Genomic DNA, 15518 nt, shown 5'->3' on the forward strand with positions numbered 1-15518 from the left:
TACCTAGAGATAGTAAGGCCTTGTTAAGTTTAATTCTAGTGGCCACCAAAAAAATTAATAGAAAATGGAAATCAAAATCTAAACCACCTATACTTGAAGCAGTGAATGCTGTAACAGAGGTAAAATAATAGGAAGTGGGATCTTTAGAAAAGGGTAGGAGTAAATTACATAAAAAAATGGAAATTGTGGGAACAATACACTCGGGGAAAATGTTTTGGAGGAGGAATGAGGTTTAATTAAGAGAAGGTAGCGAATGAATAATTTGTGCAATTTTTTCTTGGATTATAGGTGATGTGATGTATAATGTTTGTAAATGCGAACTTGTTAATCTGGTTTGATTGCTTTTAGAATAAATGTTAAATGTAAGTCTGCCTATTTATGTTAAGTGATAATTCATAAAGGGTGTTTAAAAATATCACTGATGATTGAAGTCACAAAAAAAGAACACGTCAGACTTCGTATCCTTCAGAAATTTCTTGCTAACACAAATCCTGTTAATCTAGCAACTTTCTAAATTCTTAACAACAGTATTTAAAATCTGACCCTATTTTGAGTCTTTTGTCTCTCTCCCATTATTTTAGGCTTTGTCCAGATTTCCTGCGCTAAGAGTTAGAAAGGTATGTTTCCTGGTGATTCCCTAGAACATTGAAGTTGCGTAACTGTGGGTCTAGAATAACAAGTGAGGTAGTCGCGAAAACTCTCGTGTTCTCTATAACTGCTAGCTCCTGGAGTGATATATGGGGCTAAGGTGGACGGCAGCCTCTCCCCCAACAAAAGGAATTAACCGAACTACTGTCAGCATATAAACAGGTCAACGACTGTAAAAATACTCTACTTTTAGCTATCTAAGACGTCTGAAAAAGCACTGTCAATATCCAATGCTCTATGTTAACGTACTCTTCTCATCCCCAAAAGAACGTCAGGATCGTTTTTCAGTTCATATCCTCCATCACTAAAGTTGTTTCATTTGTCACCAGCGCCAAATTAGCTATAAATACAGAACTGAAAATGGAGAAAAAGAGGTCCATCAGCAATCTACCTGAAGTATCAACGCTACCGCTACTACTTTATCAATGCAAGTATTTATCGTCGGGTGTATATTGAGCATTTTCCCCCCTCGAGTACAAGAGTTTCTCAGGAACATTCAATTTTCAAATAGAATTTAGGAGAGATCAACATAGGTCTTGCGAGATTTATGCAGCTCCTTCACAGGTTTATACCATGACCTACTTATGTTTTATAACCAGCCAGAACAGGAGTTCACAGTTGCAAACTAGAAAGCGACAGTACTGTTGTCTGTGCGTCCGTTTCATCATTCATACACATTTCATACTTTACACTTAGAGAGTGTGTGTGTGTCTCTGCGGGCGCGCCCTCCACCTTTTTTACACCCGCGGGTCTTATTTGGTCATACCCCCCCACACACACCCTCTCGATGCTTCTCTGCACGCACAACCTCTGATTTAGGCAATGTGAAGGTCACGTAAGGCGCTGGAAACTTGAAATGCAGCCAGAGTTGTAACCAAGCTCCTATCCTACTCAACAGCTGATACAGACAGTACTGGACTGCAGGGGAAGTGACAGCCGTCAGAGTGGTCTCAGGGGCCTTTTGACAAGAAAAGAGAAGTGTCAAAGCGCATGATTCTCACTCAAGAAGCCTTTGGGGGCAGATGTGTCTCACCGTATGATAACACTCCTGTTCATCTGAGGTGAATTTAGGTTTCTGTTGTCAGGGGCTGGGACAGGAAAGAAACAGTTTGTGGCTTCCCTGGCATTCACGGATCACTGCAGGACAGCATTGTACTATGTCAGGAAAAGTGACCAGTAACGACCACGCTAGCTACACCACTACCGGAATCAAGAGATCCAGGAATGATTCGGTGGGGAACAGGGTCACAGTTATCCTTGGTGCACAGTGGGGAGACGAAGGCAAAGGAAAGGTGGTGGATCTGCTGGCTACCGAGTCCGATATCATCTGCAGATGCCAGGTATGAGAAGTATGGCGCTGTGAAATTCTGACCCTCCTATTAATTTCTGTAAGTGGAAGTTAAGTCTGACCCTGCCGGTGTCCAAAAAAAAGATTCCATTCTGGATTTGCAGAGGAGCACAGGCTTGTGCACATAGAATAATTTACCCTAAGATTGAAAACATTATAAAATGGTCAGCTTCTGATTTAGTTATGGTAATACTGTTCATTGTTTTTGGTAATTAGTCATAGCCAATGATTTTAGTGAATTTCTAATATTAAAAGGACCCTCTGTTTAACTTGCTACTTGGATCTGGCTATATAGCATAGCAGGACCTGTTGGCAGTGTTTATTTATGTGCACTTTTATTAAAGTTGAAGGTTGCGTGACTAAAAATGTGCAGTAGGTAACTGATCCTTCAGGGCTCGTGTATAATGGCTTAACCGCAAATAAAGTCAAGTATAGCACCTGCTGTTTCTCAAGTTCTGTTACTGGGATCTATGTCAGATGGTCGAGAAACTTGAAATTTATACGGACCAGACCAAATGTGGTTGAGTTTACAAAAAAAAAAATCGAACATTAAAAAAAAAAAACAGAAACTTCTATTTTTTTTAGGTTTTTGCAGGGGGAAGCCTCTTTGCACCATCCACACCCCCTGTAAATTATATATGCAAATTCCGAGATCGCGCTACAATGAAGAAACGGGTAAATTCCCTGCTCCTCGCTGTACCGCGAACTCCATTCAAAAGCTTCGAGTTTTCAAAAACTGGTCATATGGTCTCACGTCTCAGCCTTATGGAGTTCGAGTTTCTGAAAAGGGATCCCCGTTACTGACACATAGTAAAGGTTTTAGTACAGTAATGTAGTAGTAAACATGTCTAGTTTATTTGGATGCAGGAGGACCAGACAATAATTTAAAATTAAAATAGAGAATAAAACAGTAGTTTAATCGCTTTAAATTCAAAGTTCTGTTTATACTAGATTACCATCCAGTTGTGCTATTTTTTTCTGGTTTGGTATATGCAAGTCATAAATCTTTCAGAACAAATTGACGTAAAAGGTGTTAAATGTATTGAAGGATAAATCTGGCTGTAACACCTGCAGGCTAGATCACAGTACCTGACGTTATTAAAAAAGAATGAAAGTACACAGCAGGTAAAGACAGCATGCAGTACATAACCTAGTGTGATTAATATTCATAAACTTTCTTAGCTCATAGTGTGCACACCTTCACATACTTCAGAATAGTCATGACTTTACTCTTGAGAAGAGCATATTTATAAGAAATGTGGATTGAATTGACATTAGTACGTGGATTAGTGAAGCATTAATTAGTATAGTATTCTAGAGGCCTTGATTGCCATCTCATTAATTTAAGCCTTTTGAAATCACAATGCTTAAATTTTCTTCATTTATTTTATTTGTTTCCATTTGTGAGTCATATGACTGTGATAGTCACAGAACCATTTTCAATTAAAGGCAGAGCTATATAATAACAGAAATACAGGTGAAATGCTGGGTAGAAAGTATTGAGTGGTTTCACTACATGCAAGCCAGATGTAAAAGTAAAGACTATTAATTTGTTTAAAAACTGGAGAAAAAAAGAAAGGTAGAATGTTTTATAAAAAGGGATTGAATGAATGGAAGGAAGGAGTACACGGTGACAGGTCCATTGGTCAGAGAGTTTGAATCTGCAAACTATGTCTAGGACAGTGGTGTTGAATAAGTTACAGTGACCAATGAGGGAGGGAGCATATTCCAGGATGGAAATGAGAAATCATGCTTTGGCAACCGAGTATTTAACATTGGGGTAAAGCAACTAACATATTTATAATAATATTTAAGTCTCAGGAGTGCTTTAGAGATAATGGATTAAACTTTATTATGGTATATCAGTGTGGGTTCAAGAAATGCAACAAGGTATTTATAAGAATTTGTAAGTGAAATAGTATTTCCCTAGAGGCCACCAAGCTGAAAAGGGGTATTAGTAGAGAATCTTTGTGAACAAAATCGCCACTGATTCTAAAGGCAACCACAAAGCATTATATAGCTATGTTAAGAATCTCAATGGCAGCACCCAGATCTGCTCTGAGTTACAGCACAAAGGCACGAAAATTACAGAACCAACTGATATTGCCAACATCCTGGCAGATAGGTTCAGTGCTAACTTTACCCTCCCTCTCACCCCCTAAAGGGCCCATATCTATTCAGGAAGAATGCAGAGTCCCTGTAATCACATCTATGCAGGTAAAAGCTGCACTCTCTAAAACCAAAAACACAGCATCCATTGGACCGGACAACATCCCAGGCTGCGTTTTACATGAACTTCAGAACGAACTGGCTCCCCACCTAAGCACCATGTTCAATCATAGTCTCACTTCAGGCTTTGTGCCCACTGAATGCGCACAGCAACAGTTATCCCATTCCACAAATGGAGAGCCACCACTGATCCTGGGAAGTATGGCTCTATTAGCCTGACAAGCCTGGTCTGCAAGGCCATGGAACGTATCATCATGGAACTCATAAACAAAGATATTGGTGAACTCCAAACTCTGGACTCCACCCAGTTCGGGTTTGTGAAAGGCAGATCATGCCTTCTGAACCTGATCAACTTCTTTGAGGCAGTCACTAAAGCCATAGATGAGGGTAAGGTGGTTCACACAGCCTATCTTGACCTCGTCAAGGCTTTCGACACCATCCCCCATTCTGGAATTATAGCTAAACTCACTAAACTAGGTATAAATCCCGGGTCTATATCAGATTGTCGAAGTCTGACAACTTAGAAGCATTAAACTTCGAACTTGAAAGTTCAAACTGTTAGAATGTCGAATGTAAAAACAAAACACTAAAAACCCCAAACAAAACAAAAAAAATGCTCTGTGCAGGGGGCAAGCCCCCATGCCCCCCCCATGCCCCCTGCTACTTAAATATAGCAACTCCAAGATCACACTACAGTGCAGTAAAGGGAAATCTTCCCTTCACGCACTCTATGGCGATCTCCATTATACGTTTCGACATTTTTGAACTTCGAACTTTCAAGTTCGAAGTTTAGTGCTTCGAAGTTGTCAGAATTCGATATTATGATATAGACCCTAAATCCCTACGCCACAAGATGGGTTGCCAACTGGCTCACTGACAGAACCCACACTGTAAAGTTGCAGACTCCAAATCTGACTTCAAACCAGTGACAAGTGGAGTACCACAGGGTTCAGTCCTGGGACCTCTCTTGTTTGGTATCTACTTCTCTGAAGTACAGGCTAACACAGAAGGCCTCTGGCTAACGAACTTCACAGATGACTGCAAACTACAAGCCATAGTCAAGTCCCCAAATGATGTGGACATCCTACAGAAGGGCCTCACTGAGACAGATGCCTGGTGTCAGAGGCATGGCTTCAAGCTCAATGACAAAAAGTGCAGTGTCATCCCCTTTGGTAAAAACTCTGCACCCATGAACTACCACATAAACGGCAGTATGCTTAATGCTGAATGTGTGATAAGAGACCTTGGGACCCAGGTAGACAGTAGTCTCTCCTTTGATAATCACATCGCCACAGTAGTCAGGAAATCCTTCTATGTGGCACACCTCATCACAAAAGCATTCTCATCCACGAAAAAAGAGGTCATTGTTCACCTCTACTCAGCACTCATTAGACCCATTATAGAGTACAATGCCCCTTTTGGAATGTACCTCACAAGACATCTGCAGCAGCTGGAAAGACCACAGAAGTACCTCACAAAGAGGATTACTGGCCTCAGACAGATGCCCTACACTGACCATCTCAAAAAACTCCAGCTTTACTCTGTAGCATATTGCCTACTCCAAGGAGATCTCTGCTTAACATATAAAGCTATGTTAAACCCAGAGCTGTTGGACATGCTACTCCTAAATAAATACCAATCCCTCCGAGCTACATGCTCTAGGGACCTAAACCTTGTCACCACATTAAACCGGACATGCTGGAGGGATAGAGTCCTGTCCCAGGGACTTCCTATACTCTGGAACAAGCTACCTATGTCAAGCAAAGTTCCTCATTAGCAGTCTTCAAGAAAAATCTTGATGAGTGGATGGGAAATAGGAAATACACCCGGGGATCACTTCTGTGGCTTTGCTCGACAGGGGCACAGGAAATTAACTTTCTTGGGTGGTGTAAGCCAGGGAACCTTGTTGGCTAGGCTTATTTAGGCCCTTTGGCCAATAGCCTAGTACCTACTTACCTATGAGCCTATGATCATAGCTTGTATTTGTCCGGCATTTAGAGAAATCTTGTTTCTAAGGGACCAGTAACAAAGATCATTAAGGTGGGTTTAAGGATATTGTTAAATTGCATCATTATCTTTAACTTTCTTAATAAGAAGTAAGTTGTCATGTGTAAAATGATTGTAAGTGAAGGTAGACTGGAGGAGTGATTATTAGTAAAAGAGGAAAATAGTATGGGGCTGAGTACTATGCCCTGGGGGCATGAGAACCCCTTCTCAGTGGAGACCGAGGGGAGAAATCCACATAACAATGCTTTTACAATAAACATGATTATGTGACCATGCAATTAGAGTATGTTAAGCAGAGTTCTATGTTGCCTTACCTCTAGAATTTCTCATGGTCTTAAGACAGTTTTCGATTGATATACCCATTAAATTACTCTTGTGTGACAGAGCCTATAACATAATTTGATTAATTTCTCAGAATATTGAGAATGCTATTACTCTCCGGGGCATACCTCTCATTTTCTTTGCTCAAGAATTCTGAACAAAGTCAAAAATAATGGGAGGCAAAGGGCCAAAATCGAAGCAGATTTTTAATATTGCTCTTATAAACAAACTTAGAAAGTTACTAGAGTAACACGTTTTGCGTTAGTATGCATTTTCCAAGGAAATGAAGTTTGAAAGTCATTGGTCTGCCATCATTTAATGACTGCAATCCTCAATGGTTTGTCAGAAAAAAAATACACAGAACAGACTGAAACATGAGGCAAAATATGGACATTCTTTGGAATTCTGGACAGAGATAGGTATGCTTCGGGTTGCCCATCTACTTCTAAGACTGTGTAATCACAAGCTTGTGGATTTTGCAAGAAAAGAAATAAAATCACAGTAAACTGAAAGTTTAAAAAGAGAATATATATTTATTTGAGTAGGAATTCATGATCATAGCTGATTTGTTAATATGTCATAGAGGTATGAAGCTGTCTGTAACAGTCTGAATAATAAAGCACAGGTTCTGTACTACATGTCAGATGAGGTGAACCTTGTTGGTACTTGGAAAAAGTGTGCCTTTTTATGGTTTTCAAAAGTAGACTGATCACTGCTACACAGATAAAATGGGCTTCCAGACAGGGTATGGGTTCAAAATGTTTAAGAAAAGTTAGAACTGTTTGCATATAGGCTATTGTAACTGAAGATATGTGGAATTAAGGTATCAGAATCTGAATTATTGCTTGTCAAAGTAAACATGTATTTTTGCATCAGATTCCTTTATGAATAGAATACTTTTTAACACATTTTCCACCAAAATATTATTCTGCATGTGTTGCTCCCACAATTTCCATTTTTTTTCTATGTAATTTGCTCCTACCCTTTGTAAAAATCTAATGTCCAGTTCTTTTTCTCAGTTTTAACATTTTCTACTTAAAATACAGTTGGTTTAGACTTCAGTTTCCATTTTCTAGCAATTGCTTTTTGATAGCCACCAGAATTAAACTTATTAAACGTATCAAAGCTTTACTTTGTCTAAGAAATTCAGATATTGTATCCCAGCTAAAAAGACACACTTCCTTAGTTACATCCATTTGTTCACCTGATATTTCTGATGGTACTCTCAAAATGTTATGTTCCCAGTCACCTCTTTCTTCTCCATCGTACTCCAACATCTGGCATCTACCTGAGGAAAAACTCTTTGGAGTCTGCTTGGGGTATAAAATATCTATGCAAACACTCCCAAGCAAAAATCCTAAATCTTCTAGACTTTGTTGCATATTTGGGAGCCATATATATATATGTCCTCCCATTGCTCCCTTGCAAATTGCTGATCCAATCTCTCTTCCCAGCCTTTTCTAATTTCCTCTGATTAACTCCTATAGTTATCATGAAATATTTTATATGCCCTTTGATTATGCATTTTCTAATAACAGCTTCTGTTATAGATTCAACTAAAAACTCTAACAGAGCAGGTCTTTGACTTAGGATTCCCCTATCCCTTTCTCTTTGCCCACACTCTGATATCAGTCCCTGATAGGGAAGGCAGTCTCTAGCCTACAGTCCAAATGTTTACTTGGCCTCTTCACACTCTATTACCTTTCCCTCTCTGTGTATCTGCCCCCAATACCTTGATTCCTTGGTCAGTTTTCTCCAATATATTCCAGCCCTTTGTTGCCTTTTCTCTGTACCCCTAATTGCATTCATCCCATCAGCCGTCTCTTTTCTCCATTCTCATGCTGGTTTAGTTCTTAAAATAATTTCTACTACATTATGAATATAATATTCTGTATATCTGCTTTTATTCTCCTTAAAAATCTGCATCCAAAATCCCACTCTCTCCTTATTTCTTGACCCCCCCCTGTTTCATCACCCCTTTCCACTTTTTTCTGCTTGTGATATGTATAGAAGCCTTAACTGTGTACCTCTAAGTTATCCCTTCAAATTAGGTAATCCTAAACCACCTTGTTCTGTTCAAAGATCAACTTATCCCTCTTGACCCTTGCCCTCTTTCCCTCCCAGTTAAAATCATTCAACTGTTTATTAATTACTGTCCACCACTTATCACCTTGTTGATAAAATATGCCTGACCTAGCTATAAAATTAAAGGCACTAAAACATTTTCACTGGTTGTGTCATGCTATCCATATCCATAAACAAGAGTTTCCAGTTTCTCAGCTATTGTAGTATCTTTTGTTTAGTCTTTTCCCACATATCTTTATCTGCCATAACATAATCCTTTTTAAACCATACAGCTAAATACTTCATTTTATCATGTCCTCATAAATATAGGTATTGCTGAACCAATGCATGTGGGAGTACATAGTTTACAGCAATAGTTTTTATTTTATTGTCATTAATTTTATATTCTGAAAAATTACGGAAAAGTCTTGGAATGTTCCACAACACTGAGATGTCATTTTCTGGTTTTATCAGGTACAAAATAATATAATCTGCAAATAAATCCAATTTTTCTTGAATACCATATCAATTATATCCTTGAATTTCTGGTTCCCTTATATTCTTTGCGAATGGCTTTAAGCATAACACAAATAACAAAGGGGAAAGAGGACACCCTTGTCTGCTTTCTGTTTTCAGACACAGCTTATCAGATGCAAACCTTCCCACTTCCATTTTTGTCTCTGATTGTTTTAGGGAATGCAAATGCTTCCACTGCCCTACTCATAAAATCCCAGCTTACTCTGTTGACTGCTTTCACTGCATCAGGACCAACCAACAATAGTGATTTTTTTCTTACATTCTACTTCCACCTGGATCATCATTCTTCTGTTCATAGGTTCATAGGTTCATACTAGGCTATCTGCCCAAGGGCATTTATAAGCCTAGCCCATAGTTATTTGGCTTTCGCCACCCCTTTAGTTTGAATAAAACTATGCCTATTATTTTGCTGTGCCTCTGTCAAGCAGTGACACTGAAGTAATCCCTGGGGTATATCTGCGATCCCCCATCCATTGGTCAAGATTCCTCTTGAACAAGGCCAGCGAGGTGCTCTGCCTCACATGTACCGGGATTTTGTTCCACAGCATAGGGAGTCTCTGGGTGATGAATCTGTCCCTCCAACATGTTCTATTAATAACCGTGTCAAGGTTTAAGTCTCCTGCCCTTGTGGTGCTGAGGGATCTAGATTTTTGGAGGTGAAGCATATTCATCAAATCAGGGTTTGACATGGCCTTATATGTCAGGCACAGGTCACCTCTGAGCAAGCGGTATGAGACTGAATAGAGCTGGAGTTCTTTCAGTCGGGCAGCATAAGACATATTTTTGAGACCCTTTATCCTTTTGGTGAGGAACTTTTGGGGCCTTTCCAGCTGCTGCAGGTGTCGGGTCAGATACATTCCGAATGGGGCATTGTACTCAATCATAGGTCTAATGAGTGATGAGTACAGGGGGACGATGACCTCCCTGATCTAGATGTGAATCCCTTCATGATCAGGTGGGCAATGTAGAAGGTTTTCCTAACCACTTTAGCAACATGAGTGTCAAGCGAAGGCTACTGTCAACCTGGGTCCCTAGATCCCTGATGACTTCTTCTGTGCTCAGTGGATTGCCACCTATATGGTAGCTAGGGGTAACCTTGTTTTTCCCGAAGGGTATGACTATGCATTTCTTGGCATTTAACTTTAGGCCATGGCTCTGGCACCAGTTATCCGTTTCTGTGAGGCCCTTCTGAAGGATATCTGTGTCAGATGTGTTTTCGACTATGGCCCAGTTTGCAGTCATCTGCAAACTTTGTCAGCCATAACCCTCCTGTGTTTGCTTGTACTTCAGAAAAGTAGATGCCAAACAAGAGTGGACCCAGGACTGAGCCCTGTGGGACACCACTTGTGACAGGCTTTGAGTCTGACATGGCTCCAGCAACTCTGACCCTGTGGGTTCTGTCACTAAGCCAGTTTGCAACCCATCTTGTGATGTATGGGTTTACATTCAAGCTGATGAGTTTTTCGATGATACCTGAGTGGGGTATTGTGTCGAAGGCCTTTGCCAGGTCAAGGTAGGCTGTATGGACTGCCTTTCCCTCATCAATGGCCTTGGTGACTGTCTTGAAAAAGTCAACCAAGTTTAAAAGGCATGATCTGCCTTTGACAAAGCCAAACTGGGTTGGATCCAAAGTCTGCAAGTTCCCTATGTCTTTATTTATGAGTTCCATTATGATCCTCTCCATGGCTTTGCAGATAAGGCTTGTCAAGCTAATGGGACGGTAATTTCCAGGGTCGGTGGAGGCACCGCCCTTGTGAAGTGGGACCACAGTCGCCGTGCGCCACTCCTTGGGTGCGTATCCTGAGGTGAGGCTAAGATTAAACAGCTGTCCTAACTGCGGGTTTAATTCCTCATTGAGTTCGTGGAGCACACAGCCGGGGACACCATCCGGTCCCATGGATGCTGTGTTTTCTGCTTTGGAGACAGCAGTTCTCACTTGCGCGTTGGAGATGTTGGGGGGCTACAATCCTCTGGTATAGATATCTCTCCTTTTGGGGGGGGGGGTTGGGAGAAGTTTGCACTGAACCTGTCAGCCAGTATGTTGGCAATGTGTGTAGGTTCAGTAATCTTCACATCATTTTGAACTAATTCTGAGCATATCTGGGAGTTTCCTCCTAGGTTTCTAACATAGCTAAAGAAGGCCTTATGATTTTCTTTTGAGTCCTTGGCGATTTTTCTCTCAAAATTTGCCTTGGATGATTTTATGAGAGCTCTTAGTTTTTTACTTATAATGATCAAAGGTGTCTTACCTTTCAAGGATTTTGCTCTATCTTGTAGTAGCTTCCTCCTTTTGTTGTAGAGCTTGTTTATGGCTGGGGTCCACCAGACTGGACGCTTGCCTTTGGTACAAAGAGTCTTAGTTTTGTTTGGGATTGCCTGATCCATGCAGTCCTGTAGGTGCTGGTAGAAGGCATTTGTAAGTGATTCAGCGGTTTGAGTAATGTTTACCACTGGCTCAGGGGCCTTAAAGGAGACCACACTAGTTTTTAGAAGTGTGAAGTCGGCTTTTGAGAAGTTTTTCACTGTGGTCTTTTTATTTCAGGTGGGGAGGGATGAGGACCTCCAGCGAGATTAGTTTATGATCTGATCTCACCAGTGAGGGGTATACTTCCAGTGTTGAACATTGTGATCCCATGTTCGTGATGATGAGATCAAGTATGTTTTCTCCTCTTGTGGGGATGGTGACTAGTTGTTCCATGGCATTTGAGTTTATGAACTCCAGGAACCTTTGGGCTAGAGTGTTTGGGCTTGAGTAGTGTTCCCAGTCTATATTAGGGTAGTTGAAGTCACCTAGTATGATGGTGTTTGGAGATACATTTATCCCTCCATTGTTTTCAGGAAGGCCATGTGAGGTTCCTGAGTTTGAGAGGGTGGCCTGTAACATGCTACAAATTGCAGAGCAGTCTTGCCTATGGTTAATTGCACCTGTATGGTCTCCGATGCATCGTGCGTTGCCACCAACCTTGAGGTGTGGGTGTCCTTTATGAATATGGACACCCCCCCTCCTTTCTTGGTGTTGTCCGGATTTTGGGGCCGGAACGCATGATATGAGGTGAAACCTGCTAGTGCTGGGGTGCTCTCAGGAGCCTTGAACCAGGTTTCTGTCACAGCACAGACATCAATGTTCTCCATACTGAGAAGGGCTTCGAGTGCGTGCATCTTGAGATTGAGACTTCTGGCATTGAGCAGCATTACCTTTAGTTTTTTTACTTTTTTGTGTTCTAGGGTGGTAGGTTTAGAATTTGAGCCTTGCCTAAAAAGGCACTATGGGGGTGGCAAGAGCCTTTGCCAATATCCGGAAGCCTAGGGGTGACAGGTGCAAGCCATCCCTTGCGAAGCAGCGTGGCTTGTCCAGCATGTCATCCCAGGCAGACAGACATTGGATCCCCTTTGAATGACACCAGAATTTAAGCCAATTATTAAAGCTGATCATCTTATCACTGTATTGTGGCATCATTCTAGGTGAAGGTAGGATACTGCTCAAGGTCAGGGTCATACCTGCCTGGGCTACATAATCAGAGAGCTCCTCAATGTCTCTTTTCATGTAGTCCAAGGAGGTACGTCTCAGGTCGTTGACACCAGCGTGGACAATGACTGAGTCGTACTTGTACCTGCTGTTGAGAGACCTGAGTGCTTGTGTTATGTGGTGGATTCTAGCGCCCGACAGGCAGCTTACTGTGACCTTCTCCTTACTCAGTCTGGTGAGAGGGACGTCAGTGTGTCTGACTATGGAGTCACCTATGACAAGTATGTTTGGTGTTGTATTTGGCCTTAAGGGCAGTGACTGCTTTGCACACTGATTTTGTTGTTTATGTGTTGTTTGTGTGGTGTATTGAGTTTGCAGTTGCTTGGGTGTCTGCTTTGGAGGCCTCTGCTGTTTAGGTAAATTTTTACTCAGAGCCTCCGAGTATGTCTTAGTGTGTTTATGTGTTTGATTCAGTGGTGTGGTTGAGTTATGTGAGACTGGTATTGTGGTGTGTGTAGTTGCCTTCTCCTCTTGCCTGGTCTTGCCAGTCCTGAGTTGAGAGAGCTCAGCCTCCAGTCTGGCTAAATAGCTGCAGCTCTCACAAGTGTTAGTGTTACGTGGGAGGAGGAGAGGGTTGTCCGTGTACATGAGGCAATTGTAACATTGTCTCAGAATTCCCAGATTCACCAACTGGGCAGGAGAGGACGCCAGCATCTGACCCTTCGACATGCTAGAAAGAATTATGAGTTGGTATGAGACAGAAAAGTAGTGGGCTTAGCAGGGAAGTGGGCACTTCTGGGGGGGTTTGCTAGTGAGAGATTTTTTTAATATAGGAGTGCTTGACCTGCAAAGAGAATGCTTATAAGACAAGGGATATACTTATAAGACAAGTGCTGAGCTTTTTGAGAAGAAAAAGCTATTTGGAACAAGTGCTGCACTTTTTAGTGTAGGTGTAAACTGTTTAGGTTCCTAACAGAGCAGTTCTAAGGGAAAAATTGAAGAACAGACTTTCTGGAGCCAGAAAGAGTTTAACCTTGTTTAACCGGCGCTGCCCGATGCTGCTCTAGTGGCAACTCCGCGCTAAAGCACGTTAAAGCGTGCTTGATAGCAGGGGCTGGAAAGAAGCAGGAATAGACCCAAAAGGGAAAATAAAACTACAGTTTCAAGTCAGTAACCACCTCTACGGGGCAGGGAAGCTGCTCAATGTTAGTCACTGCCACTGATCAACAGAGAGACCCTCCTCCAGCCCAAGCAAAATGGCCTCACAGAAACTTTCAAACAGTTCAGGAACAGCAAGCCTGTAACTGAACTTTTTAACTCTCAGAAAAGTGGGAAGAAAGCAAGATTTCTTTTTTGTTTTTGGTTTTGACAGAGATAGCAGAGGTTCACAAGTAATATCAAGTTGTAACAGTGCAGTAAATGACCCCACACAAGAGTGCTAGGTCAAGGACAGAAAATATGCAAGTTTTAAGAAAAAACGATTTAAAATTAAGTGCAAACAGGAAATTCAGCAAACAGCTTTTGGTTGTGCTCTAAATACAGCTACTAATACAGAAATCAAGTTTAACAAGCCAGAAAATGCTCAAGCTAGGCAGCTATGCAGAAAAACTTAGCAAATAAACAGAGAAAAATACTTAAAATCTCAAAAGTGGCTCCTTCTTCTCTCAGCGTTTTACCCCCTGGAGGGTGCTTCACCAACAGCCAACAAGCCTGAAAAGACGCCCAAACCACGAGGCAACTAGGTTTTAAGAGAGGAAGATGAAGGAGTTATGGAAATGACCCCTAGTGGCCAATAAAACTACAGTTTCAAGTCAGTAACCACCTCTACGGGGGGCTGGGAAGCTGCTCAATGTTCGTCACTGCCACTGATCAACAGAGAGACCCTCCTCCAGCCCAAGCAAAATGGCCTCACAGAAACTTTCAAACAGTTCAGGAACAGCAAGCCTGTAACTGAACTTTTTAACTCTCAGAAAAGTGGGAAAAAGCAAGATTTTTTTTTGTTTTTGTTTTTTACAGAGATAGCAGAGGTTCACAAGTAATATCAAGTTATAACAGTGCAGTAAATGACCCCACACAAGAGTGCTAGGTCAAGGACATAAAATATGCAAGTTTTAAGAAAAAAACGATTTAAAATTAAGTGCAAACAGGAAATTCAGCAAACAGCTTTTGGTTGTGCTCTAAATACAGCTACTAATACAGTCAAATGATTGCCAGCCCAACACAAAACTATAAAACTACATTGATCCATGTCATAGCTATTATAGACATAAGCACTTTATAATAATGATTTAAGACTGAAATGGGACTATATGAAGCTGGGTCCGATGGGTTTTTACTGTCTTTCAGTATTATAACCATCACAGTTTTCTTTCAGGATGTTGGTGCTTCCCTTCCTCCTTTTAAAGTACTGTTAAACAAAACCTACCAGATCTTTATCCCTTTCTTCCATCACAGCTTCCAAAGTTCTACAGGAATACTATCTATTCCAGGAAACTTTCCTGCAGATTGATTATACATAACCATTTTTATTTCATCTCCTCCTATTTTAAATTTTAATGTTGAGCCTCATGTATCTCTAACCTTGGTATACCTAAGTCTTCTATAAATATTTCCATTTGTACTTTTTCTTGATTTCCACATTCCTCTGCTTTATAAAAATTTTCATAAATTTCCAAAATATTTCTAATACTGTGTATAAGATCTGTAATGATGTGAGGTATTGCCAGCTATGTCAGGAGAAGTAAGGCATTGGATGTGTAAATTATGCTAGCACAGCTAGCTGGGATTTTGTAAAGAATTATATGTCATTTGTGCATCAAACTGATTTGTAAAGATGCTTGTGTTGAAAAATGTATTTGTAAAGTTGCTTGTATTAAAAATGTACCAACAGTGGGTCCT

The 15518-nt window shown here is 40.9% G+C and overlaps 1 protein-coding gene across 1 annotated transcript in view; it reads left to right on the forward strand.

Moving 5' to 3' along the window:
- The first annotated feature begins 1340 nt into the window (after positions 1 to 1340).
- ADSS1 (adenylosuccinate synthase 1) overlaps positions 1341 to 15518 on the forward strand; it is a 512348-nt gene continuing 498170 nt past the window's right edge. Inside the window, exon 1 of the mRNA XM_044074349.1 lies at positions 1341 to 1988. Coding sequence (XP_043930284.1) covers positions 1806 to 1988 — 183 coding nt within the window. The 5' untranslated portion in view covers positions 1341 to 1805. The remainder of the gene's footprint in view (positions 1989 to 15518) is intronic.

The sequence above is a fragment of the Protopterus annectens genome, chromosome 6.part0 (assembly GCF_019279795.1).
Source record: "Protopterus annectens isolate FY-2018-M chromosome 6.part0, PAN1.0, whole genome shotgun sequence".
Taxonomy (NCBI): Eukaryota; Metazoa; Chordata; order Ceratodontiformes; family Protopteridae; genus Protopterus; species Protopterus annectens.